This window comes from Elephas maximus, chromosome 21, assembly GCF_024166365.1.
Source record: "Elephas maximus indicus isolate mEleMax1 chromosome 21, mEleMax1 primary haplotype, whole genome shotgun sequence".
Lineage (NCBI taxonomy): Eukaryota > Metazoa > Chordata > Mammalia > Proboscidea > Elephantidae > Elephas > Elephas maximus.
In genome coordinates, this window is record NC_064839.1 from 20,467,530 (window position 1) to 20,495,515 (window position 27,986).

The 27,986-nt window shown below is 41.2% G+C and overlaps 1 protein-coding gene across 5 annotated transcripts in view; it reads left to right on the forward strand.

Moving 5' to 3' along the window:
* The window catches only part of FTO (FTO alpha-ketoglutarate dependent dioxygenase), a 412,384-nt gene that overhangs the window by 196,625 nt on the left and 187,773 nt on the right, over positions 1-27,986 (forward strand). Inside the window, exons 8-9 of one of the 5 annotated variants that reach the window (XR_007514647.1) lie at positions 21,189-21,298; positions 22,552-22,611. The exons of 2 other annotated variants lie outside the window; for them this stretch is intronic. Coding sequence is in view for 1 of the 3 variants with exons in the window: in XM_049864192.1 (XP_049720149.1) it covers positions 21,189-21,203 (15 nt within the window). In the remaining 2 variants the exon portion in view is untranslated. Of the gene's footprint in view, positions 1-16,150; positions 16,238-21,188; positions 22,612-27,986 lie in introns of those variants that run through there. 2 more of the 5 variants (XR_007514648.1, XM_049864192.1) reach the window with 2 other exon arrangements.

Sequence of the window (27,986 nt, forward strand, 5' to 3'; positions counted from 1 at the left end):
TTCTCGCCATGAGTCCCGGAGACCCAATAATGCTTAGAACCAAGAAATGTGTTAGGATGTGGTTGAGGTTTCCCTTTGGGGGCTGGAATGAAGGGAATACGAACTAGGAGAGACCTTCCAGACTAGAAAGCTTTAAAGGATTATTGCTTTCTCACAGGAAGTGTTTTGCTAGGACAAAGGGAAAAGTTTGGATGTAATTTTATAAGTAGCTGAACTGTTGTTGTTGCCTGAGTACATGAAGCAGACATGACTCCTTGAGTAGAGTCAGGCAGTCGAATGGTGTGAGCACCACTGGAGGCTGAAGATCCTTGTTAAGGAAGAAGGGGAGAAATCAGTTATGTTTCCAGCTGATGTCTGGGTCTTCTGTCTGGTTCCAGGGAACTCCATCTCTCTCTTCCCCAGAGACAAAGTATATGTATATAGTATCCGCATAGCGAGGCATGAGTAACACCAGGTCTTGGGACTTGTCTTTTAAATATTTTTTTTTCCCTTTAATGGAGAAAGAATCTTACTTAGTTTAGTCAATTAAGCAGTGTTGTTTTGTATTAGATTGAAATGGCCTTGATTATATATTTTTTAAAATAATTTTTATTGTGCTTCAAGTGAAAGTTTACTAATCAAGTCAGTCTCTTACACAAAAACCCATATACACCTTGCTACACACTCCCAATTACTCTCCCCGTAATGAGACAGCCTGCTCTCTCCCTCCCTTCTCTTTTTTTGTGTCCATTTTGCCAGCTTCTAACCCCGTCCACTCTCTCATCTTCCCTCCAGGCAGGAGATGCCAACATAGTCTCAAGTGTCCACCTTATCCAAGAAGCTCACTCCTCACGAGCATCCCTCTCCAACCCATTGCCCAGCCCAATCCATGTCTGAAGAGTTGGCTTCGGGAATGGTTCCTGTTCTGGGCCAACAGAAGGTCTGGGGGCCATGACCACCGGGGTCCTTCCAGTCTCAGTCAGACCATGAAGTCTGGTGTTATGAGAATTTGGTGTCTCATCCCACTGCTCTCCTGCTCCCTCAGGGGTTCTTTGTTGTGTTCCCTGTCAGGGCAGTCATCAGTTGTAGCTGGGCACCATCTAGTTCTTCTGGTCTCAGGATGATATAGTCGCTGGTTCATGTGGCCCTTTCTGTCTCTTGGGCTCATAACCACCTTGTGTCCTTGGTGTTCTTCATTCTCCTTTGATCCAGATGGGTTGAGACCAACTGATGCATCTTAGATGGCTCCTTGCTAGCGTTTAAGACCCCAGACACCACTCTTCAAAGTGGGATGCAGAATGTTTCCTTAATATATTTTATTATGCCAATTGAGTTAGATGTCCCTTGAAACCATGGTCCCCAGACCCCTGCCCCTGCTACGTTGGCCTTTGAAGCATTCAGTTTATTCAGGAAACTTCTTTGCTTCTGGTTTAGTCCAATTGTGCTGACCTCCCCTGTATTGTGTGCTGTCTTTCCCTTCACCTAAACTAGTTCTTATCTACTATCTAATTAGTGAATACCCCTCTCTCACCCTCCCTCCCTTCCCCCTCTCGTAACCACAAAAGAATGTTTTCTTCTCGGTTTAAACTATTTCTCAAGTTCTTATAATAGTGGTCTTATACAGTATTTGTCCTTTTGCCTCTGACTTTTTTAATTTCACTCAGCATAATGCCTTCCAGGTTCCTCCATGTTATGAAATGTTTCACAGATTCTTCACTGTTCTTTATCGATGAGTAGTATTCCATTGTGTGAATATACCATAATTTATCCATTCATCTGTTGAGGGGCACCTTGGTTGCTTCCATGTTTTTGCTATTGTAAACAGTGCTGCAGTAAACATGAGTGTGCATATATCCGTTCATGTAAAGGCTCTTATTTCTCTAGGATATATCCCGAGGAGTGGGATTGCTAGATCATATGGTAGTTCTACTTCTAACTTTTTAAGGAAGCGCCAAATCAATTTCCAAAGTGGTTGTACCATTTGACATTCCCACCAGCAGTGTATAAGTGTTCCAGTCTCTCCACAGCCTCTCCAACATTTATTATTTTGTGTTTTTTGGATTAATGCCAGCCTTGTTGGAGTGAGATGCAATCTCATTGTAGTTTTAATCTGCATTTCTCTAATGGCTAGTGATCGTGAACATTTCCTCATATATCTGTTAGCTACCTGAATGTCTTCTTTAGTGAAGTGTCTATTCATATCTTTTGCCCATTTTTTGATTGGGTTATTTGTCTTTTTGCAGTTGAGTTTTTGCCGTATCGTGTAAATTTTAGAGATCGGGCACTGGGTTGGGGCGCTGATCAGAAATGTCATAACTAAAAACTTTTTCCCAGTCTGTAGGTAGTCTTTTTACTCTTTTGGTGAAGTCTTTCCATGAGCATAAGTGTTTGATTTTTAGGAGCTGCCAGTTATCTAGTTTTTCTTCTACGTTCTTTATAATGTTTCCTATACTGTTTATGCCAGGTATTAGGGCTCCTAAAGTTGTCCCTGTTTTTTCTTCCATGATCTTTGTTGTTTTAGATTTTATATTTAGGTCCTTGATCCATTTTGAGTTAGTTTTTGTGCATGGAGTGAGGTATGGGTCTTGCTTCATTTTTTTGCAGATGGATATCCAGTTATGCCAGCACCATTTGTTAAAAAGGCTGTCTTTTCTCCATTTAACTGTTTTGGGGGCCTTTATCAAATATCAACTGCTCATATGTGGATGGATTTATGTCTGGATTCTCAATTCTGTTCCATTGGTCCATGTATCTGTTGTTGTACCAGCACCAGGCTGTTTTGACTACTGTGGCGGTATAATAGTTTCTAAAATCAGGTAAAGTAAGACCTCCCACTTTGTTCTTCTTTTTCAGTAATGCCTTATTTATCTGGGGCCTCTTTCCCTTCCGTATAAAATTGGTGATTTGTTTCTCCATCTCATTAAAGAGTGTCCTTGGGATTTGGATCCGAATTGCATTAAATGTATAGATCGCTTTTGGTAGAATAGACATTTTTATAATGTTAAGTCTTCCTATCCATGAGCAAGGTATGTTCTTCCACTTACATAAGTCTCTTTTGGTTTCTTGCAGAAGTGTACTGTAGTTTCGTTTGTATAAGTCTTTTACATCTCTGGTAAGATTTATTCCTAAGTATTTTATCTTCTTGGGGCCTACTGTAAATGGCATTGATTTGGTGATCTCCTCTTCGATGTTCTTTTTGTTGGTGTAGAGGAATCTAACTGATTTTTGTATGTTTATCTTGTATCCCGATACTCTGCTGAACTCTTCTATTAGTTTCAATAGTTTTCTGGAGGATTCCTTAGGGTTTTCTGTGTATAAGATCATGTCATCTGCAAACAGAGATACTTTGACTTCTTCCTTGCCAATCTGGATGCCCTTTATTTCTTTATCTAGCCGAATTGCTCTGGCTAGGACTTCTAGCACAATGTTGAATAAGAGTGGTGATAAAGGGCATCCTTGTCTGGTTCCCAATCTCAGTGGGAATGTTTTCAGGCTCTCTCCATTCAGGGTGATGTTGGCTGTTGGCTTTGTATAAATGCCCTTTATTATGTTGAGAAATTTTTCTTCTATTCCTATTTTGCTGAGAGTTTTTATCGTGAATGAGTGTTGAACTTTGTCAAATGCCTTTTCTGCATCAATTGATAAAATCGTGTGATTCTTGTGTTTTGTTTTATTTATGTGGTGGATTACATTAATTGTTTTTCTAATGTTGAACCATCCCTCCCACTTCGTCATGGTGAATTATTTTTTTGATATGTTGCTGAATTCTATTGGCTAGAATTTTGTTGAAGATTTTCGCATCTACATTCATGAGGGATATAGGTCTATAATTTTCTTGTGGTGTCTTTACCTGATTTTGGTATCAGGGATATGCTGGCTTCATAGAATGAGTTTGGTAGTATTCCATCCTTTTCTATGCTCTGAAATACCTTTAGTAGTAGTGGTGTGAACTTTTCTCTGAAAGTTTAGTAGATCTCTGCAGTGAAGCTGTCTGGACTAGGGCTTTTTTTTTTTTGGGGAGTTTTTTGATTACCTTTCAATCTCTTCTTTTGTTATGGGTCTGTTTAGTTATTCTACCTCTGTTTCTGTTAGTTTAGGTAGGTAGTGTGTTTCTAGGAATTCATCCATTTCTTCTATGTTTGCAAATTTGTTTGAGTAAAGTTTTTCATAGTAATCTGATACGATTCTTTTAATTTCAGTTTGGTCTGTTGTAATATCACCCATCTCATTTTTTATTCGGGTTATTTGCTTCCTCTCCTGTTTTTCTTTTGTCAGTTTGGCAAGTGGTTTATCAATTTTTTTGTTTTTCAACAAACCAGCTTTTGGTCTTGTTAATTCTTTCAGTTGTTTTTCTGTTTTCTATTTCATTTTTTTTTTTCATTTAGTTCAGCTTTAATTTTTATTATTTGTTTTCTTCTGGTGCCTGTGGGTTTCTTTTGTTGCGCTCTTTCTGTTTGTTCCAGTTGAAGGGATAATTCTTTGATTTTGGCCCTTTCTTCTTTTTGGATGTGTGCATTTATTGATATAAATTGGCCTCTGAGCACTGCTTTTGCTGTGTCCCAAAGGTTCTGATAGGAAGTGTTTTCCTTCTCATTGGATTCTATGAATTTCTTTATTCCATCATTAATGTTTTCTATAATCCAGTCTTTTTTGAGAAGGGTATTGTTCAGTTTCCAGGTGTTTGATTTCTTTTCCTGCTTTTCTTGTTATTGATTTCCACCTTTGTGGCCTTATGGTCAGAGAAGATGCTTTGTAATATTTCAATGTTTTGGATTCTGCTAAGGCTTGCTTTATGACCTAATATGTGGTCTATTCTAGAGAATGTTCCATGTGCACTAGAAAAGAAAGTATAGTTGGTTGCTGTTGGGTGGAGTGTTCTGTATATGTCTACGAGGTCAAGTTGGTTGATTGTGGCATTTAGATCTTGTGTGTCTTTATTGAGCTTCTTTCTGGATGTCCTGTCCTTCACCGAAAGTGGTATGTTGAAGTCTCCTACTATTATCGTGGAGCCGTCTATCTCACTTTTCAATGCTGATAGTTTGTTTTATGTATCTTGCAGCCCTGTCATTGGGTGCATAAATATTTAATATGGTTATATCTTCTTGGTGTATTGTTCCTTTAATCATTATATAGCGTCCTTCCTTATCCTTTCTGATGGATTTAACTTTAAAGTCTATTTTGTCAGAAATTTATATTGCCACTCCTGCTCTTTTTTGATTGGTGTTTGCTTGATATATTTTTTTTCCATCCTTTGAGTTTTAGTTTGTTTGTGTCTCTAAGTCTAAGGTGTGTCTCTTGTAGGCAGCATATAGATGGATCTTGTTTTTTAATCCATTCTGCCACTCTCTGTCTCTGAATTGGTGCATTTAGTTCATTTACATTCATGGTAATTATGGATAGGTATGAATTTAGTGGTATCATTTTGATGTCTTTTTTTGTGTGTTGACAGCTTCTTTTTCCCACTTGATTTTATGTGTGGAGTAGATTTTCTTTGTATATTGTCCTTTCCTCATATTTGTTGTTGTTGATTTTGTTTCTGCTGAGTCTGTATTTTCCCTTGTATTTTATTTTGATAAGTAGGATAGTTTGTCTCCTTTGTGGTTACCTTATTATTTACCCCTATTTTTCTAAATTTGGGACTAACTTTTATTGCTTTGTATCGCCGTATCTTCCTGTCCATATGGAAGGTATATGATTACATTTCTTAGTTTCTGTTTATTATTTTAATGTTGTCTTCTTTTATATAATAACATCACCATTACCCTGTGTTGGGCCTTTTTTTTTTTTTTTTTTTGGATTTCCCTGTCTGGGTTGACTTCTGGTTGCTCTGCCCAGTGTTCTAATCTTGGGTTGATACGTGATATTATTGATTTTCTAACCAAAGAACTCCCTTTAGTATTTCTTGTAGTTTTGGTTTGGTTTTTATGAATTCCCTCGACTTGTGTTTATCTGGAAATGTCTTAACTTCGCCTTCATATTTAAGAGACGGTTTTGCTGGATATATGATTCTTGGCAGGCAATTTTTTTCCTTCAATTTTTTAAACATGTCATCCCATTGCCTTCTTGCCTGCATGGTTTCTGCCGAGTAGTCCGAGGTTATTCTTATTGGCTCCCCTTTGTAGGTGACTTTTCTTTTATCCCTCGCTGCTCTTATAGTTCTCTCTTTATCTTTGGTTTTGGCAAGCTTGATTATAATATGTCTTGGTGACTTTCTTTTAACATCTACCTTACGTGGAGTTCGATGAGCATCTTGGATAGATATCTTCTCATCTTTCACGATATCAGGGAAGTTTTCTGCCAACAAATGTTCAACAATTTTCTCTGTATTTTTTATTATTCCTCCCTGTTCTGGTACTCCAATCACTCATAGGTTATTTCTCTTGATATAGTCTCACATGATTCTTAAGTTTTCTTCATTTTTTTAAATTCTTTTATCTGATTTTTCTTCAAATATATTAGTACCAAGTGATTTATCTTTGAGTTCAGAAATTCTAGCTTCGACTTGCTCAATTCTGCTCCTCTGACTTCCTATTGAGTTATCTAATTTGGTAATTTTGTTGTTAATCTTCTGAATTTCTGATTGCTGTCTGTCTATGGATTTTTCCGGCTTATTAAACTTTTCATTATGTTCCTGAATAATCTTTCTGATTTCTTCAGTTGCTTTATCTGTGTGTTCCTTGGCTTGTTCTGTGTATTGCCTCATTTCCTTCCTGATGTCTTCAAGGGTTCTGTATATTACACTTTTGTATTCTGCATCTGGTAATTCTAGGAATGCACTTTCATCTAAAAGATCCCGGGATTCTTTGTTTTGAGAGCCTGTTGAGGTGATCATGGCCTGTTTCTTTATGTGACTTGATATTGACTGTTGTCTCCAGGCCATTTATAAGTTACTGTATTAGTTTATGCTCGCTTACTGTGTCGTAGCTGCTTGCTTTGTTTTGTTTTGGTATGCCCCTATGGGTTGCTTGAGTGAGCGAGCTGGATTATTTTCACCTTTGGAGCTCTGATGTCCTGTCCCCAGCAGGCTAGAGCTGTTATCAGGTATATCAGTCTAGGAGTCCGTTCGGTTTTCTTGTATGAATTCAGCTCAGGTTTCCAGGTAGCTGATACCAAGTGTGTGGTACAGGCTCTGACCTATAGTCTTAGAGGGGCAGGGGTGATTGGCGTATATACCGGTATCTAATTGCAGCAGGGGGTCATGCCCTGAATAAGACAGGGAGCTGAGAACTGACCCCCAAGTGTCTCTGAGGAAAACACTTCTCTGTTCCCTAGAGCATACTCATGGGTGGGCTCTGCAGAGGGACCATGGGCACCCAAAGTTTTTGTTGTAAGGACTGGGAGGTACCAGTTATCCTTGGACCCCTGTCACGGGTGGCTGGGCGACTCAAGTGGAGCCAACAGTTCTTCGGTCCCTGTTGTGGGTAGGTGAGGACCTTGTTTAATAGGCAAAGCAATGTCAATCGTCAAACACCCACCTCTCCACCGCACCACTGAAATGGCTGGAGTTTGCCAACAAGGGCCTATTCCCGTGATATAGGCCCATACAGGTCCATGCAGAAGGGAAATGTGCTGAAGGTCCACGGACGGTTTATGCCTGAACAGGAGCCACTTCTGTCCTGAGCTTCCCCAGTTAATGGAGCTAGCAAATTATCTTTTCCCCCCAGTTGCAAATTTTTTCCTTCCCCAAGACTGGGAGGATGGCTTCAGGTGCTCACCAGGGTCTATCTCAGGCCTAGGGATTGAGCTGCTGAAGCTGGGTTGGGGGTGGGGGGGGTGCGGTAAAATATACGCAAGTACTTAGCTTTTGTCAGGAGCGGCCTTCTCCTCAGGTCCCAGAGGTGTGAGTGGGCTGGGTGGCTGGCTGCTTCTCCCTGAGGAAACTGCGGCCCAACGCTAGTACAAGCCCACTGCCGCCACTGCCGCAGCTCCGGGAATGGTGCCTGAGGGCTCCCCGCGATTCAGGTCCAGTAACTCCTCTCTACTTCTGAATGGTCTCTTCCTTCCCCTGCCCCTCAGTTCATTGTCTAAGCTTGCGTTTGATGCTCAGAGCTCCCAGCTTGTCGGAAATATACTCGTTTCACTTGTTTTTTCGGGTCTTTGCTGTAAAGAGGGCTCGATGGAAGCGTCTGTGTATTCCGCCATCTTGGCTCCGCCTTGGCCTTGATTACATTTTAGGGGGTAGATAAAGCTCGGAATAACTTGACTTTTTTTATTGAAAAAATATTGAGCAGCCTGAAAAACCTAGAAATAGAATATTCTCATAAAAAATGCAATGTGTATGACCCTTGACTTCTGTCCTTTAAATCTGAAAATTCAGAATCCTCTTCCTTTTGCATATAAAGTTTTTATGATTCCATGCTACTGAGATATTGTTATGAAAGGTAACTTAAAAATTTGGCAATGATTATATTTGAAACTTATTTTCATACAGCAGCAGCAGCAAATGTTCTTGCTTTGTTTTAGCCATTTAATCATTCATGTGCTCCACTTTGTGCCGATATGCATGAAGTCACACAAAGAGCTGGGACTTATGTCTCCCAGGCCGGTAAGTCACAAGGCAGTAAGTAATTCAGAGGAAGAACAATCAAAGAAGAGCAGACTCTGACCTAGGCCTTTGGGAATACGTAGGTTTTTGATGGATGCGGATGGGTGGAGGATATTCAAAGATGGCAGAAGTGAAGACACTCAAATGGGAACACACAAGGTTGGCTCACAAACTTGATGAGACTGGATGGAGTTTGGTTTGTGTGGAGTAGTGAGAGATGAGATTAGGAAGATTAGCAAAGACCTTCTTTTTCGAATGCATTTCTTTGCAAGGTACCCTGCTTTCACCCCTTAATAACTGCCTTCAGATCCAAGTCATATAAAGCAAGGTAGTAAAAATGTACAGCTAAAATAAAATGAGAAGTGTTTTCTTGTATTTGTAAAGGTTTTACTTGGGAGAAAAGCCAAATTATCTGCACTAATATCAAGACCTGTCTGCATTCTGAATGTAGCAAACAAGCTACACAGCATGTTTTCAGAATGGGAATTATAAATAAGCTAAGTATTTTTCTTAGTGTGGTCTTTTTATGTTTTCTTCCTCTGAATTTAATGTCAGGCTAATCATTTTGACCTTTGATCAGAAGGCAGGATTCCCAGTGTGAATCACTCACGATTCTCTTCCTTCTTTCGGAACCTTAGACCTATTTCATTTCATCTTTTGGATACCGGAATTGTGGTTTGGAGGAAATGACATCTCCACCACGTCTTGTCCAGGAGACGGCCTTGAGGACTTAAATACTTACAGAAAAGTATTTTGAAACGCAACCAAAGTGTCACTCACGTTTTATTTGACTTGGTTCAGGGTAGCAGATGTGGTAGCAGTTCGTCGTTTCCACCGCTGAGGAAGAGTGGTTCCTTTCCCGCGCATCTCTCCCTGTCCTTTGGCTGATAGCTCCCCGTTAGTGATTGTGCCCTCCAGGCTGTCCTGTATATGCCATTGCACTTGGGCGTGTCAGTCTCTCCACCAGAAAGGCTGAGTGAATGTTCAGAATGTAAATGGTGGTTGTTCATTCTGGTCTCTCCCACCTTTATAGGTAGATTTGTGCTAGATGCTCTTGAAAAAAATGCTAAACTTTCCCAGTGGCCGGTTTTATTACATAAGGCACAGAGTGTTAACCCTTGAGTGATTAATAACTCTTGTTAGTTTATTCTTCAGACTTGGGCTTCTGCAGGATTGCCTTTACTATGGTTGTTTCAGGATCCAAGGTCTGTGGGTTAATGTAGAGGCCACCTTTCTTTTTTCATGTTAGTGAGATAGAAGGAGATATTAGGGGGCTGCTGTTTCATTTTACCAGGGAACCTTACAGGGGTCACACCTGACTTGCGGTTCACTAGTGAACAAGTGGGCTTTTGTGAAACATTTTTAAACAATATTTTATGTTTTTTGAATGTCTTTGCTTTTGATATCTCTTTATTCCTCACAATGCCAGAGGAACAGGTAGCAGAGATGTAGTCATATTTGGCGTTGCTTAGTTTCTTCCAGTGCCTGGAGCATGTGTCTTCTGTGCCTTATTTATTGACTACGCTGGTGGTACCCAAACTGCTAGACTCAAGACAAGCTGAGGTCCCACTGCCATGGAGTCCTGGAATGTCAGAGCTGGGAGGGGCCGTAGAAATGATCATCTTATTCCCTTCTTTTTTAAAAAGGAAGAGCTCAGAAGGGTATAGAGGCTTGTCCAAGGGTGTAGAGCCAGATAATGATGGACATAGACTCCAGAATTTTCAATTCCCTGTTCAGTGTTTTCCACTATTCCCAAAAATCACTCAGTGGCTCTGTCCTCTCTGGTGTTTCTACCAACTTTCCGTTGGATGCTAGTAAAGAAATATGATAAACTAAATGTTTCTCTGAAACTTTTTTCTGCCCTTTGGGCCTGACATACCAAAATTAGCCTGTTCGATGTTGAGGTGGACAGTTGTTTTTGTTCATTCAGCATTCATTCCCCCTTCTTCTGTAACAGCATCCTGATGTTGCCTTGTGGTGGAATTCTGCCTTCATTGGCTACAGTGTGAGCTGCATGGCCTTAGTTTGGCCACTCCAGGAGCATGTGACCTGAGCTAAGGCTTTCAGATGAGCTCTCCCAGGACTCTCTGCCTGCACACCCACATGGTACAGAATTTAAAAGGTTTAAAAGCATGTACAGTGGAAGTAAGTCTTTCTCCCCACTCAGTCTCCTGCCACCTATTTCTATTAGATGTTTCTTCTACAGTTTCCAGAGATATTCTATATACTTCACAACATTTATATATTGTCTTTCACATGAACAGTAGCATATTACACATATTTTCATACATCTTGCTTTTTTTTAAAATTTAAAACTCTTAGATTTCTCTCCATATTTGTACTTTCTCTTTAATGACTGCATAGCTTTTCATTATATGGTTTCGGAATTTGTTTAACCAGCCTCCTACTGTCTTCAGTCTTCTGCTTGTACAGATAATGCTGTGGTGGATATCCTAACACATAACGTTTTCCCATGTGAGATCTGTGGTGCTACCTTGGAGTAGAATTGGCAGTTCAAAGGGTAGGTGTGTTTTTAATTTTAAGAGAGATGGTCAAATTGTCTTCCATAGATGGAGTTTGTAATAGTCTCCCTTCAGTGATGTGACAAGGTGCCTGTTTCCCCATATTCTCACCATTTATAAATATGATAGGTGAAAAATGGCATTTCAGAGTTTTCATTTGTATTCTCTCATTCCGTATTCTCTCAGTTTCTGCAAATGAAGAAACTGAGGCACAGAGAGGCTAAGTGACTTAACTAATGTCGCAAAAGTAGTGAGTGGCAGAGCTGGGTTTTGCAGTTAGGCAGAGGCAGTCTGGCTCCAGAGTTCACTTTCTTCACTGCTATAATAATATTTTAACATTGCTTACAAAATGTATTTAATGGTGAGAAATTCCTTCAATTTTTTTTGTCTGAAAAATACTTTATTTCTCATTCATTTTTGAAGGATAATTTAGCTGGGTACAGAATTCCAGAATTTTTTCAACACTTTATATATTTCATTCTACTCTCTTCTTGCTTGCATGGCTTCTGAAGAGAAGTCCTTGTTCTTATCCTTGTTCCTTTATAGATAAGGTGTCTTTTTCCTCTGTCTTCTTTCAAGATTTTCTCTGCCTTTGATTTTTTGCAGTTTGAATATGATATGCTTAGGTACAGATTTCTTTGCATTTATCCTGCTTGGGGTTCTCTGGGCTTCTTGGGTCTGTGATGTGTCTGTCAACAATTTTTTCAAAATTCTCAGCCATCATTTCTTCAAATATTTTTTCTAATCCCGTCTGTCTTTCTTTTTCTTCTAGTGTTCCCATTATGCATGTGTTGCACCTTTTGTGATTGTCCCACAGTTCTTGGATTTTTTTTTCTCTTCTTCTTCAGTCTTTTTACTTTTCAGTTTAGGAAGTTTCTACTGACATGTCTTCAAGCTCATTGACTGTTTCTTTGGTTGTATCCAATCTGTTAAGGAGCCCTTCAATGGCATTCTTCATTTTTGTTACAGTGTTTTTTATTTCTTGCATTTCCTCTTGAGTATTTTTTAGAGTTTCATTCTTTTTGTTTATATTACCCATCTAATTCTTGCATGTTGTCTACTTTTTTCTATTAGAGCCCTATGCTTACTAATCATGCTGTTGTTAGCTGTCATAGAGTTGATTAGGACTCATGGCCACCTCCTTGCCCATGTGGAATGCGTTGATGATGCTGGAGCTGGATATTTCCCCTCCTCCAAACTGGTTAGGCTCTAATAAAATCTGCCTTGACTAGACTCTGGTAAAGCAGTTTCTTTTGAGAGCAGGCCATTGTCAAGGGGAGCAGAGTGCTTTTTCAAAATAATTACTTTTCTCCTTCCCTTGCCAGAAGCTCACTGAAGGGAATTTTTCCAAGCTTCACAGTGAAAACCTGGTGGAGCTTCTGGAGCTGAAACTCAGGAGAGTTTTTGTCTCTCAAACTCCTCCATACTCAGACTCTAGCAATTTGTCGATTTTTCTGTAAGGATTCCCACCTGATGCTGGGTACTGTGCTGGCAGCTGCAGTGGAGTCCCTGCTCTTGATAAGTGGTGATTCTCTAAGTGTCTGTTTGTCTCTCCAGCTTGCAGAGCAGTGGTTTGCTCTGTGACCTCAATACTCTGATATATCTAAGAAGAATTGTTAACTTTCAGATTTTTTCTTGTTGTGGGGATGGGAGGAATGACTTCCAAGCTCCTTACATGCTGGACTGGAAACGGGAAGTCTTACCACTATGATAAGTCTTAGCCAAAGCTTTGTTCTATTACTTGCAGCCAAATAATCCTGATAGATAATGGAGGTTGTAGCAAGGAACACTCACATATCCTTGGGTGGTAAATGTGGGAAACTTGTCCTCTTTCACCATGGAGCTGTGTGCCGGATCAGCTGAGTCAGTCTACTGGGGTTACCCTGGCATCCTGTGATGTTATTATATGGTGGAACTGAGTTCCATACCGGATCTTGGTGGTCTTTTACTCTGCCGAGACCTAGGACTCTGTGCTGTAGCTGTTTTTGTTGATGGAAGGTGTAGGGAGGGCTCCTTGCCTCTGGAAACATGGCATTTTGCCTGATTTTCTGTTTAAAGTTACGCTCCTGTTGGATTCTGTTCAGGTCTTGAGTTTCAGTTGTCACGTTTCTATGATGAGCCTCCTTGGCCTTTCCTGCTCGCCTTCATTCCTCCTCCACCTGTCAGTCTTCATTAGGTTCATTTAACTACTGACTCATTCTCTACTGAACCTTTTCCTCCTTGGCCACAGACCTTGGGGTTGAAGCCTTTACCCGGTACACATTGTTCCTAGAAAAGACTTTATTTCAAGAAGACTTTGGGGGCAATTGAGATGATTGGGGAGTGTTTAGAATTCTATTTTCTAATAAAGGCAAGGATGGAAAGAGACAACTGGAGGGGTGAGAGCACAACAAAAATGGGTCGTGGGTACTTTTGAGTTGAGTCTTATAGAATGGGTAGAATTTTGACAGGTGAAGATGAGGGTAGAAAGAGACTAGACATTTCCTGTAGAGGGAGTAGCACGTGTAGTGGTAGAGTCAGGGAAATGCAGGCTATATTCAGGAGTCCTAAAGTGGCCCAGTGGCTGATAGTTCCCCAAAACTAGTCCCCTTGTAGAGTTTCTAGCTTAAGCAATGATACCACTACCTGCCCAGTTCTTCATACTAGAAGCTGAGGAATCATCCTTGAAACTTCCTTCCCCCACTCTACATGTCCAATCTGAGAATTTTTACCTCTGAAATACCTCTTGAGTCTATTTCTTTTCATCTCTGCTGCTACTAGCCTAATCCAAGGCATCACCATCAGTCCCCTGAGCTATTGCAGTAGCTTACTGTCTGCTATTCGCATAGCAGCCTGTTTTCACATAACAAAACAAAAAACCCATTGCCGACGAGTCGATTCCGACTCATAGCGACCCTAGCCATAGCACTTAGCCACTACGCCACCAGGTGTATTCACATAGCAGCCAGAATAATGCTAACAAATGCAGATTTAGTCATACCCCTCTCTGTGAAACTCATTAATGGGTTACAGTTGCTTTTAGGATAAAGAATACTATATTTTATCCTGAGCCCACCTCTCCACCCTTGCCTTCACCCTAACCTCTTCATTCCTATCCTTTGGCCACACTGGCCTATTCTCAGTGAATCCAATGCTTGTGTCCCCTTGCTCTTCAAGCCCTTTGTATATGTTGTTTTCTCTTCCTAGGGTGTCCGCCTATCACCAAACACACATATACTTTAATCATTTCTACTAATTTTTCAGATCTTGGCTCAATTGTCACATCCTTAGAAAAGACTCCTTGACTTATCAGACTAGGTCAGATTGCTGTGCTATACTTTTCCCATTTCCCTTATGAAAGCATACCCAGGAGATTAAGCTTTATTCTGAAGGCATTGAGTATCTATGGCAGCTAGAATTTGCAAGCACATATCTGTCTCATGAAGATCCAGTGCTTTTGGCGACATTAAAATAGCTGAGGTAAATTTAGGTAGTTAATTTGTGAATTCATGAACTGTCCCTTGACGAAGAACTGAGGATTATTGATCATACTATAGTAGAATGTAGATGGCCATGCAGTTTCTTTGTACAAATTTCTCTCAATCCTTAGAATACAAGCCAGTACCACAGTATTCATTTGGATACTGTTAATCTGCAGTCGCGTCGTATGCGTGCGAAAGCTGGACAATGAATAAGGAAGACTGAAGAATTGACGCCGTTGAATTGTGGTGTTGGCGAACAATATTGAATATACTGTGGACTGCCAAAAGAATGAACAAACTTGTCTTGGAAGAAGTTCAGGTAGAATGCTCCTTAGAAGCAGGGATGGCAAGACTACATCTCACATACTTTGGACATGTTATCAGGAGGAATCAGTCCCTGGAGAAGGACATCATGTCTGGTAAAGTAGAGGGTTAACAAAAGAAGGAAGACCCTCAAGGAGATGGATTGACACAGTGGCTGGAACAATGGGCTCAAGAATGGTGCAGGACCAGGCAGTGTTTCATTCTGTTGTACGTGGGTTCGCTATGAGTCGAAACCAACTCGACAGCACCTAACAACAATAACAACAATCTGCAATGAGGCAGATGCCATCAGATTTTATTTGTAAGGGACAAGTCTAAAATATGCAACCATTCTACTCAAGCATTATGGTGAAGCCGTTGTCCAGTCCTTAGCAAATCATGAGCACGTGAGTGAATTGACCAGAATTGCGCTTTGGAAATAAGATGCCTCTGGTGGACCCTCAGTTATGCCTTGTAATGCTCCATCCCTAATTTTAGTGTCTTCCAAATGTCATTCACCTCAGACTTAAAGAAAGGCCAGAGTTCCTGGGAACAGTCGCATTTTTCTTCCTCATCAAATGTAGGCAGCCCCGGGAGCTTTGACAGCCTTTTCCTGTCAGGAAGGTCTGGAGGCATCATTCCTGATGCTTCCCTATGCTTGTCTAGATTGAGAGTCATGTGGCAAATCAGGAAATATTAAAGGCCTGTATATTTTGGTACTTAGGAGCCATGAAGAATCCGGACAGTGGTTTCAGAAGTGTCATTTAGATGCCATTCTTTTCTTACTCTTCTTGTACTTGTGCTCCAAATCTCCATCCAGCTTGAAGGGACCAGGCAGTTTTCTGGCCCAGGGTGCCCTTGGCAAATGAACAAGAATCTTTATGTTGACTGAGTTGGAACTTCCTGGTGAGAAGTGATTTGTTGTCCTGATTACAATGTAAACATTTGCTGAAGTTGAGTTTTGTCTCCCACATGAGTTTTATTATAGCCTTCTTTGTTTATAAACATGTCTTGTGCACGAGGGAGAAATGTGATAACCTTTGGATCCCCCAGAGAATGTCCATTTGTTTTCTCTATGGACTGAAATTAAGATAACTTAGCATCCTTCTCTGAGAGTCCCACGTCCCACTTGCTTTTACCAGCGTGCCTGGGACAGTGCCCAGATTGCCATTTCTTAATTGTTCCATCCTCTTCTGCTGGAGAGTATACAGCAGAGATTTGATACTTGTCTTTTTGACAAAGTACAGTTTATTTTCCGCTGGCATCTTCTAGAGGGTCACAAAGTCTAGGTAGGGCCTCAGTTCAATCCAGCAGTTATTGAATTTTTTTTTTTTTTTAAGGTTTAATGTGTCAAGCGTTGGAGAAAACCCAGAGTTGCTGCTCCTGCGGAGGATCTCTGGGTGTTGAGGAAACAGACACCCACCTACGTAAGGCAAGATGCGGCATGGCAAATGAGAGGGAGAAACAAAATGTTATTAGAGTGCCTGGAGAATAAAGGTTAGGTTGAGGAAACTGGGGGAGACTTCGTGGAAGAGGAGGTGCTGTGAATTTCAGTTCAACCTTGAAGGATGAACTGAATTTTAACAGGCAGAGATTTGGTGAGCCAGAAAGAGAGATAGGGCTCGCGTTATGCAGTGTAGACGCTAGGCCCAAGGTCATGGCATTTAAGACTAATAGGACGTATTTGCAGAAATACAATTGGTGCCTTGTAACCAGTGTTTAAGGGATCTGGTTGGGGTGGAGGGGAAGAAGAAGGGACATTACCTAGTAACTAGAGAACTTGTGGAAAGGGGAGAATGGGGCCCACTTCTGAAGAGCCTTGAATGACATGCCTAGTTGGACTTTATTCCAGAGACAGTGGTGGGAGCTTGAGTCAAAGATATTTGAATAGCAGAATGGTATAGTCAGATCCATCTTTCAAAATTAGAACCAGAGGCATCATAGTGGATAGTTTGTGGAGAGGCTGGAGGCACAGAGACCTGTTATAAAAATTCTGGGAGAAATAACGAGGTTCTGAACCAGGGTGGCAGTGGAGGGAATTAAAAGGAGGGATGAATTACAGAGGATTTTTTCTTTTTTTGTTTTGTGAAGAAGTACATAGAATTCACAGTCATTTGGATGTTAGGGATGAGAGAGAGGAAGAGTCATAGGGAGTTTTACCAGATTTCTAGTCTCAGTTGTTAGATGAATGATATGATTTACTAAGCTAAGAAGCATAGAGGAGTGGTAAGTTTAGGAGCATACTGAGTTTGAGAAGCCAGTAGAGCATCTAAGAAGAGCTGGGAACACTGGTTTGGAGCTTAGTAGTGAGGGCAGACAGAGCCAAGTGTAGATTTGGGTGTTTGATTCATGTCTGTAGCAGGTATTCCTGATGTGCTTATCAGGTCCCAGGCAACGTCTTCTCATAGGTTAACCTGTGTTTGAAAGCACCTCATGCATGCTATTCATCTACATAGAGGCAAAGCTGAAGTAACTAGAGTGACTGAGAGAGAGCGAAGATGAAAGGATAAAGGGCCTCACAGGCAGAGTCTGGGAGGAAGTATAAAGGACATGTGCAAGAGAGCCACACAACCTGAAGAGGCAGACAGGTTGGAAGAAAACCAGGAGTGGATGGTAGAATTGAGAGGAGGAGAGACTTTCAAAATAGGCAGGGGAATAAATAGTGTCAACCCCTACAGAAAATTCAGCCTGGTCAAGACTGTTCTGACTGTTGGATTCAGCATGGGAAGAGTTTCAGCAGAATGGGGAGGGCAGAAGGCCAGGGTAGGAGAAGACGGGTGAATCTTCATATACATTTTTGTAAATGAAGAGATCTGAGGGACGTTTCTCTGAGCAGTTTTGCCTGCCTTTAATGTTTACAGTCAACCTGAGGTGCCTGAGAAAGAAACACATCATTTTAGCCTGATGGGGTATTCCAGCTAGCATTATTCTGAGTCCTTGCAGAAATCAGCCTGTAGACATTCAGTTGCCTGGTAGCTGGCCAAATAAAGGCTGACCTAGGGCCATAAACATTTTAATTTGCAAGACCGTTGTTGTATGAAATCACAAATGGAAGGCAGTTTCGCAGTGCATCTCCAAAATTGCATTGGGCGCTAGCTGTGGCTTTGCAGTTTATGTTGAAAAGTAAAATTGAACTCTGTAGCACAAAAACAGGTTGTTGATTTGGTCATTAATTTGGTCACTAAGGCCAAGGAAACTTTTAATGCTGCATACCAATTATAAAGTTGTGGTGACATTTGTGGATCAAGATGAAAAATCAATATCATAACCTGCTGGATAGCGCTCTTAAAATCCAAGGTGCGTTTTGTTGCAAATTGCACGGAAGAAAACTGACCCCCAAAGGGAGAAACACACCTCCATTATTTCACCAGTGTGTGTCTTTTGTGGCAAAGCAGAGGAAAACGGGTGGGTATAAATATAGTGTAGCTGGGGGTACTAGGAGAAGGATCAAATGGTTGCAATTTAGAATAAAACCTCACCAAGGGTTCTGTGTCCTAAGGCAGCCTCAAGGAGTAATCTCTGCAGGGATGTGCAGTCAGAAGCCCCCATACAGGGTTACACTGTAGCCTCTGCTGATCACCCCTGCTGTATTGGTGGTTTTCTGTGTTAGTACTTCAGAGATCCCTTGACGTAAGTGAGTGAAAAAGGAGTGTCTTCTATTAGCATCATTATGAGTAAGACACCCAAGAGGCTAGTTTGCGTTTTTCATTCTAGAAGTAGAAATACACTTCTGTGCCGTTAAACCCACACTTTTAGAGGAGAGTGTGAGGAAGTGTTTTCTTGTTTTTATTTTCATTTGTTTATTTTTGCCTTTTGTTTTCGCAAAGGCTGGAATGATTCCTGCTTGCCATGGCAAACAAATCATCTACAACAGACCGCGTTAAACCAATTGCCATTGGATCAGTCCCAACACCCTTGACAAGCCCATGTGTGTCAGAGTAGAACTGTGCTCCATAGGGTTTTCAGTGGCTGATTTTTTCAGAAACAGATCCCCAGGTGTTTCTTCCAAGGAACCTCTGGGCAGCACAGCCCTTGAGCTTGTTGGTTCCCTGCCGAGCACGTTAACTCTTTCCACCACCCAGAGCTTCCTTACAGATCAAGTCTTACTTTGAGGTCAGAAGAATAAGATCTAGCTAAGAGAAAGGAGGGTTCATGGAAATGCTAAGAGCTTCTCCCAGTAAGTTGGGCCTCTATGTGACCCTTTTATACTGCTTCTGTTCTATGTGACTTATAGTTATTTGACTACCTGAGTTTGTGGTGGTTAGTCCTTGATGTGTGCACAGAGGTGGCAGTTTGTTTCTTTCTTCACCCATTTATTTTGCTTCTCCTCATTTCCACTTGAATGAATCATGTGGTCCTTTATAGGAGAGAAATTAGTACAGCCACCCTGACGTTGCTTCTTGTGATCTCCCTTTGGATCTGACTCTTTGTAAAGAAACCCTTCTGTCTCGTCAGTGAATTATAGTGATTACCCCACAGTTTGGAACATCTCTAGCAGCTTTGTTCCCTGAAAAAACTAACTTGATTTGATGAGTACAAGTTTGGTGTATTTGGTGAGTCAGAGAGGGCAGAGAAAAGTCCTTGTCTCTGATGAGGCTCTTAAAGTCAGATATGTTGAACATCAGGAATAAAATAACCTTAATCTCCGAAGGAAAAACCCTGGAGCGTGAAACCGTTCCTGCTAGAAATGCTGTAGCTCTTGCAAACCATGTAGGCTTTCTGTTTGGGGCAACATCAAAGCCCAGTGACTTCAGAGATTAAAGTGTATTTGACAAGCACAACTTCCTCTGTTCCCTGCTTTTCGTGAAATTTGGCCTCTCCGTTTCCCTTCGGTATGACTTCCTTCAAACCTGTTGCTGTTGAGTCGATTCCGATTCATAGGGAAACTATTCCACAGAGTAGAACTGCCACATAGTTTCCAAGGAGGGACTGATGGAATCAAACTGCTGACCTTGCAGTTAGCAGCCAAACACTTAACCACTGCACCACCAGGGCTCCGTGACTTCCTTCCTTTCCGAGAAATGGGAAGTATCACCTCCTCAAACCTAGAGGAAGCTGTGATAATTTGTTCCTTTTAAGCTGCTTGTAGGCCTAGTCAGCAGTCCCTCATCTTTCCACCATTGTCCTTCCCCAGTGGAGGACAACGCCTTCTCACGGTCCCATCCCCAAGGACCCTCTTAAGGTGGAAGAGTTTCAGAGCCTTTTGCTGACAGTAAGAAGATCAAACAAGAGGAAGAGAGTTGTTTCCCCTCGGATTTAGTCTTTTTCCTTGGAGCTTCTGTTTCATTTAAAACCACCCTCTGTGCTTGCTCAGAAGAAATGCCTTTTTGTTGCTGCTGGTTTGGTTTGGGTTTTTTGCTTGTTTCTAACTGCGTTCAGGATGTCTCAGTGATTTCTCTTCTGCAGATCAAAAATAAGCAACTGTATTTTTGTTCAAATAAAGAAAAAAATACTTTTCAGATAAATTATGTTTAACAGAGAAAAAGGTTTCCTTCAACAACATCCTTTTTGGAAAGTGAGGTATGATAAGATTTTGCTTTTCAGCTAAAACTATTTTAAAGGAACTGTGCTCTCCAAAGTCAAAGATTCTTTCCTCCTGCCAGGTCCCTATAAGGCCTGGCCATTGGCTGCTTCTCAGGGTGGCCAGACAGCAAGCCGGGGACATATTGGGAAGGCATACGGCTTTAAGGGCGAACCTCGCAGTGTCAGATCTCGTTACTGGAAAAGTGCTGTGCGTTTATGGATAGGTATTCCCAAGTGGAAGCCTGGTGAATGGCCAAGGGGCTCACTAAAATATCTTAAATTGTCTCCTTTAAGCATGTAGCACCCTTAGAGGTCAGACAGAGCTGAAACTTGAACAGCTGTACAACAAGCATCTGAGATTGTTTTTAATTGTGTCCCCTTTCTCTAACAGCAGTAATTCTTGTTTATATTGTCAAGAACTTTTCCACTGAGCACAAGCACACCATACTTGAAGGTCAAATGCTTAACCCCTCTGCATGGTTACAATGAAAATGGACCCTTTTGTTTTTATTAATGTGCACGCAAGCCGCATCTATGGGGGAGAATGGGGGCCTCAAGCATTCACCAAGCTGAAGTAACTTATTGTAAAAGTGCCACAAAGAGAGCATATTTTTGTTTCCATACAGCAGTTGTTTCGCCTTTGCCTTGTGCACCCAACCACAAGACAGTGCTCATTTATCAACAGGCACAAGTTTTCGCTTCCATTTTGTTCCTTTGACCTGTGTTGCTTTTTACTGACCCGACCAAATTGCTTAAAAATTTTCCCTTTCTGCTGTCAGTGTTTAAAGCTGTTTAATGTCTCTGAAGTGATGCCCCCCTTTCCTTTTAACCCTTGACATTCCCTGTTTACCACAGTGCCTGGGACTGTAGCGAGCCGTGATGTCACAGATGTTAAGCAGCTCTTACTGACCGTAGTACTTCAGTAAACATAGAGTACCCCCTGGACTCCTGGGTGGTGTATAAAGGTAAGCAGGCAGAGAACACGGATGTTCATAGATACACGTATCTATCTGTGGGGGCCAGTTTGTAAAGTATGCTGGTGTAGTTAACTTGTTGGCCAGGCAAGAAATGTTTCTTTCTTTGCTTCTTCAGAGTTAACCAAAACTAAAGGGACCAGTTCAGCAAACATTAAATATGAGCTTCAAACGTGAAGGCTTCTTTGTTACTGAAACAAAAATACCACAGCAGGTGGTAGACTCAAACCCAGGAGGGAGGAGGAGGTCCACTTGTTGTCCGTTTTTCTAATCCTTTCAGAATACCCATTGTCTAAACCCCAAAGTTAAAGTGTTCCTGCTCGGTCTCATGGACACAGTTTCAGCATGAAAGAACTGTTAGCAACCCTGGTTTTCTACAACGGCTTAATCTGTGGGTATGGAATTTATAACCACTAAACCAGGCAGAAGACGCAATTATCTCTATAAGATGAGCCGATAATATCTGCTTATCAAAGCATAAAACTGTTCTGAACGTGGCAAGTTAGAGTTAAGTAGGGATCCATGCCAACAGCAATAGCATGTTGCAGGTTTTAGATCGTATTAATCAAGACAGAAGTATGGCTTTTGATGTCCATGGGGCTCTCAAAACAATTTTGTAATGACCACTTTCACTTTCAAAAGCCAAGGTTAAACTCCTCACAGGCCTTACCTGTGTATCTCAAGGTGTTTCATTGATGGTACAGCTTTTAAAAGGGATTAATAATAGAGATTCAAGTAATTGTTTTCTTTCCCTAAAAATGAAGGAAATGTAGCTTAAAACGCTAAACCTCTGGGTACCCTAGCTGGTAGGCATTACAATGACTTAAAAGGCAAAGGCAGAATACTGGCCAAGTCTCAACTCCTCCTCACTATGACAGGTACCTTTATCCCATTCATGCATCAGGTGCCTCTTGATCACGCAGAGCCATCCATGGTCGTATTTTTGTTCCAAACCACTGTTGGAATTATTTTTAAAAAAGAATGACTTGTAGCATTAAGTTCTCTCTTATAAATTCGTGAGCAGTCTGGAGTTGAAAATCTTGTTCCCATAAACTTCAGATATAGATTCTGATAAATTTTATGGATACTCCTTCAGCCATGTTTTATGGAACATTTCTTTCTTTTTTTTTTTTACTGTGGTAAAATATACACAACATAAAATTTGTCCTATCAATCATTTTCAGATTCTGGGTTATGTTTTTACACTAATTGCTCATGTAAATATTGGCTGTATTCCTAACCAGAAAGAAGCGCGGCTGCATTTCTCCTGCTTAAGCCACACTTGAGATCCAGTGATGGCTGCTTTCAGTGGCAGTAAATGTGTAGACAGACATCTGCCAAACGAGAACTTTTAAAGCCTCTGTATCATCCTGGCCTTCAGAAGGTAGTGTTTCCATCTGACACTCATGTTCCTTTCATATGTAATATTCATAAATGTGGGGAGAGAGTAAAAAAAATTCTCAAAGATATTATCATTTTTGTCCTTGACTTGGGAACATGATAGCTAGGCAGGCTCTGAGATATTTGGAGTAGAACTAGACAGAAAGATAGTTTGTTAAACCTGAGCCTCAACAACGGTTTTGTCTTCTATATTAAAAGATGTTATTTACTGTGACCTCAGGTCTTTTGTCCGTGGGTCCAAGCAGGACTCCAGACAATTAGGGAGTGAACCACTGTTTCTTCTCTAAGTAGAGACCCTTCACGGAAACCCTGGTCTTTACTGCAGCCATTGTCAAGAGCTTATCATTTCTTACCCCAGCTCTGCTAAGCATCCTTTACTCTTCCTGTCACTAGCAGTAAGACTCTGGCCAACTACTAAACAGTACGTGGTTCCTTCACCTGTGAAATGAGTTTGATCACACGATAGCACCCAGCGTTGTTGGATTGTTGGAAGGATTAAACAAAATGCTGCATCCCTACCTCACAGAGGGTAGGCCACTTTACACTAAGTCATTACATAGCTGGTGGTTAACGGAGTGAATGCTGCTACCAGACTGCCTGAGTTTGAATCCTGCCCCAGATTACGAGCTGTGTGATCTGAGGCAAGTTACTTAATATCTCTGTGCCTTGATTTTTTTATCTATGAACTAGGATAATAATAACCGATTATACTGAATTGTTATGAGGATTTAATGAGGAATACATCAGAAGTGACTAGAATAGGGCTTGGCACATGGTAAATGTTCAATCAGTGATAATTATTACTGCTGTTGTTTTTGTTGTTAAGACATGTCCAATTATGTGTTTTATAAGACCACTGTGATATGTTTTTCTTCCCATAGCTAATATTAATGCTTAAATTACTGGTTAAAAGGTCCTGAATACCTGTTTGAGAATTATACCCAAAATTATACATGTGGGTGGCACAAGTATAATTTGTGATTGTATACTAACCTGTAAGTTGGTGAGCTGAACCCATCCAGTGGCACTATGAAAGAAAGGCCTGGTGATCAGCTTCCATAAAGATCATAGCCAAGAAAACTCTATGGAGCAGTTCCACTCTGTAACACATGGGGTCACAATGAGTCAGAATCAAATCAACAGTAATGGGCATTTTTGTGTGTGTGTGTTAGTGTCTGTCTGTCTCCTCTGGATAAATATTTGCCAAGTAGCAGATAATGCTGACACTGAGGACTCTTTAGATAGTGGTGTTTACAGAGAGCGGCCTAGGCAGGGACAGCAGTTGTCTTGGGTAGATGCTATCTAAGGACAAGCGCAGCAACTCTGCCCATGTGATTTTCACTGAATTATCTTTCCTAGCAGGTTCTTATTTCATTTAGAGTTTTAATGGTCACATTGTCAGTTGTATAAGCTACTTTATTACAGTCAGAAGTAGCTCTGATCTCACGAATCTTAAGAAAAATAAGATTTTTAAGCATGGGCTGAGTATATGTGGTAAAATTTCTTAGTTATTTCTTTGTTCTTATAGTCTACATTTTAGTTTTCATTGCCTCATAATGAACAGGATGAAAGTACTTAGCAGGTGTAGGTGTTAAACATTAAGAGTATGATAGGCAACAAACAGGACATTGTAGTAGAGGATAGTAATTAACCATTTCATAAATCAGAATCAATTCCAAGAGCTTAATTAAATTGGACAGTAAATTCATGTATCCGCCATAGTTACTCTTCACCCCATGTATGTCTTTAATTTCACTACCTAGATTGTAAGCTCCTAGTGGCCAGATAACTGTACCCTTGAGGATATCTGCTGAATAGATCATCGATTGATTTATCACATGGGAATTTGCATTTGATACATTTTTATTCTGTGTACCAAAACAAAACAAAACCCACTGCCTTCAAGTCAATTCTGACTCATAGCAACTCTGTAGGACAGAGCAGAACTGTCCCATGGCGTTCCCAATGCCGTAGATCTTTACAGAAGTAGACTGCCACATCTTCCTGCCACAGAGTGGCTGGGTGGTCCCAACTGCCAACCTTTTGTTTAATAGCCAAGCGCTTAACCACTGTACCACCAAGGCTTCCCCTATTTTGTGTGTTCAGTACTGTGTGTGTTCAGTGTAAAACACACTGGGCCTCGAGTTAGAACACCGGATTCCTAATCTTAGCTCTGTTTATTTACTAATTTTGAAATTGAACAAATTATTTAATTTAACTGAACCTCAGTTTCCTTATCTGTTCAAATATAGCCAATAATACTTCTGTCTGAAGCTCTTTAAACCAAAAAAAAAACCCATTGCCATTGAGTTGATTCTGACTCATAGCGACCCTACAGGGCAAAGTAGAACTGCCCCCATGGGGTTTCCATAATCTTTATGGAAGCAGACTGCTACATCTTTCTCCCATGAAGTGGAGGTGAGTTCCAACTGCCAGCCTTTTAGTTAGCAGCCGAGTGCTTATCCACTGGGCCACCAAGGCATCTCCACAGTGTGTCTTAATCCAAATGCTGCCTAACTCATGTGGTTTTTATGAGGATCAAATGAGATAATGTTCATGAACACACTTTGTAAAGTGTAAATTAGTTTACACATATTTTGGCTTTGGACACTGGAGTCTGATGCCTGGGTTAGGTTCCTCTCTTATTGCTTACTAATGGTGTAAAGTTTGGTAAATTACCTAACCTTTTCTGTCTCCGTTTTTTCATCTGAAAAATAGAGATAATACCTATCTCACAGAGTTATTGTTAGGATTATGCAATATGATGCATGCAAGCAGCTTTATAGTGCCTGGCATGTGGAAAGCACTCAGTAGCGTTCGCTGCTGTATCATCATCGTTGTCATCAATTACTGTTATCGTTATCATTCATCAGAAGGCATCCAGGCTAAGAGATATTGGCTTCCCTGGTACAGATACACCATCAACCCTAAACCAGGGGAAGAGGGGCGGGAGATGAAGGCTACAGGTAGTATAAAAAATGATTACTGGTTTTAGTAGCTATATGCGGCTCTGGATGGCACGAATGGTTAAGTGCTCAACTGTTAGCCAAAAGGCTGGCACTTCAAGCCCACTTAGAGATGCCTTATAAGACAGGCCTGGCTATCAGCTCCCCAAATGTCACAGCCTTGAAAACCCTATGGAGCAGAGTTCTGCACTGTACACATGGGATCGGCATGTATTGGAATTGACTTGACGGCCACTAACAACAGCAACACGTGGCTGCAAATGGCCAGGACTCTAAATTTATCCTGAATCTCAGTAGTAAAATTCTAGGGGAAAAAATAGCTGACATTTATTAACTGCTTGTCTTAGAGTTTTATGTGTAAAAATTGAATCCTGTCAATCCTGTGAAGTAGGTGCTATGAAAATCCTCATTTTACAGAGGAGGAAACTGAAGCACAGAGAGGATAACTAACTTGCCCCTGGCCAGTTCATCCACTAACTGCACTCAGACTCCAGAGCCTGAGTTTTCCTGTTACTCATCACCACGCTCAAGTCTGCAAGGAAAAGTGAAACATTGTGATTTGCCAGCCATAATTTTCTCTCCAGTACAGCCAAGAGCTGAGAAACCCACCCCGCCAACTTTGCTTAAATCTGAGTTCTGTACCGTCTGGATCCCAGCTCAGATGCAGTGATACTTACATGCAGGTTGATGTGTGTGTGTGTGGGTGTCATTTTCCCAAATTATTAATTTCCTGATAAACCTTTCTCTGTGCTCCAAACCTCTATCTGCTAAATGCCCCACAAACACCTCAAATCACATATCTAAAACTGAGGGCACCCTTCCTTCCCGCCCGCCTTTGGGGAATTATTCACTCTCTCTCTGCCTCAGCGTCCTGATCTTTAAACTCAAGATGCTTCATATCCAGTTATTGCTGGAATAAATGAGATAATATCGATAAAATGTTTGTGGCAGTGCCTGGCATCCAGTAAAAAAAGTGCTAAATAAATGTAGGTCTTGCTATTGTTGCCACTTTGAGGGGCAGTTCTCTAGGCCTGGGGGCAGTAGTGGGGTCTCAGCTGGGCATTCTGGCTTCCCTATCCTGATACCAAGCAGTTGAAATTTCTACTAGGGCTTTGGGTTGGATGCTCCTGAAAGAAAGGGTGGCGGGGGGCGGGGGGCGGTATACAAAAGGGTGAATTATAACAAAGAGCCTTTTCTGCTTCAGTTCTTGCGCAGAAAACATATGTTCAGTGATGCAGGCAGCAGTTGGGTTAAAGACACACTGTAGGGCCGCAGACAAAAGGCCCGCGCTCTTCCTGCATTCACAATGTTTCCCAACATATTCACTTGTCTCACTTGTTAGGGACTGAGCTGTCAGCTGGATCCTCGGGCAAGTGTGATTTCTTTTTCCCGTTCTCTTTCAAAGGCCTTCCCCCTTTCCGCTCTCCCCCAATGTTTTACACTTCATATAATCCAGTGTGCATGACAGACCACTTCAGCCTTTGTGGAAGGAGGGAGCCGATCAGATGGAGAGCTGGGGTAACTTTTCACTTGCCTGAGGATCAGACGATGCGAAGCCACTTTTAGGCCAAGCGTCAGCAGTGGCTCAGTGATTTAGTGCTTGGTGTAGCTAGCCATTCTTCACCTTCAGTTCACAGGCCAACAAATGGATTAGTGCAGTAAGATTCTTAGAAGTGGCGGCTGGGAATCGGGAACATGTGTGTGTTGGGGTGGGGCTGGGGGAGTTCTTGATTTTATTTGTAGAGCGAATAGTTCTCGATGAATACACAAAGATAAGGCACTGCTGAAATAATTGGAGAGAAGTCAGCTGCCGTTCTAATATTTGTTTTGCGGAATATGTATGTATGTCCGTACTTAATTCTAGATCCAGACAGTATTGCTGTGTGCCATGGCTAGAGTTTAAAATTTTTGTTTTCTTTGTTGAAGGTTCCGTAGGCGTGGTTGTGTTTATTTCTGTGGATGAGGCTCTCTAAAGAGGCTTGCTTTTATGTATAATCGGCCAGAGCTGCAATTGCCCTGAACAGTGAGTTAGAGATTAAAGGATTTAGCACACTAATGCTTCTGCCACTGATTTGCATTGCTTTTGTCCATTTCACCCTCCCAATCTCAGTTTTCCCATCTGCAAAGTGGGAAATATATTATCATCATACCTTACAGTGTTTACCATGTTAAAATCAAGTAACTGTTTTATATGTAATGGCCGGTGAAAACACCTCCCTTGTCTTTATAGAAATCTTAGTTAGTGTCCTGATTTCCACGTAATTCAGTTTCAACACTCATGTTTCTTTTTTTCTTCTAAAAGTCTTGCTTGT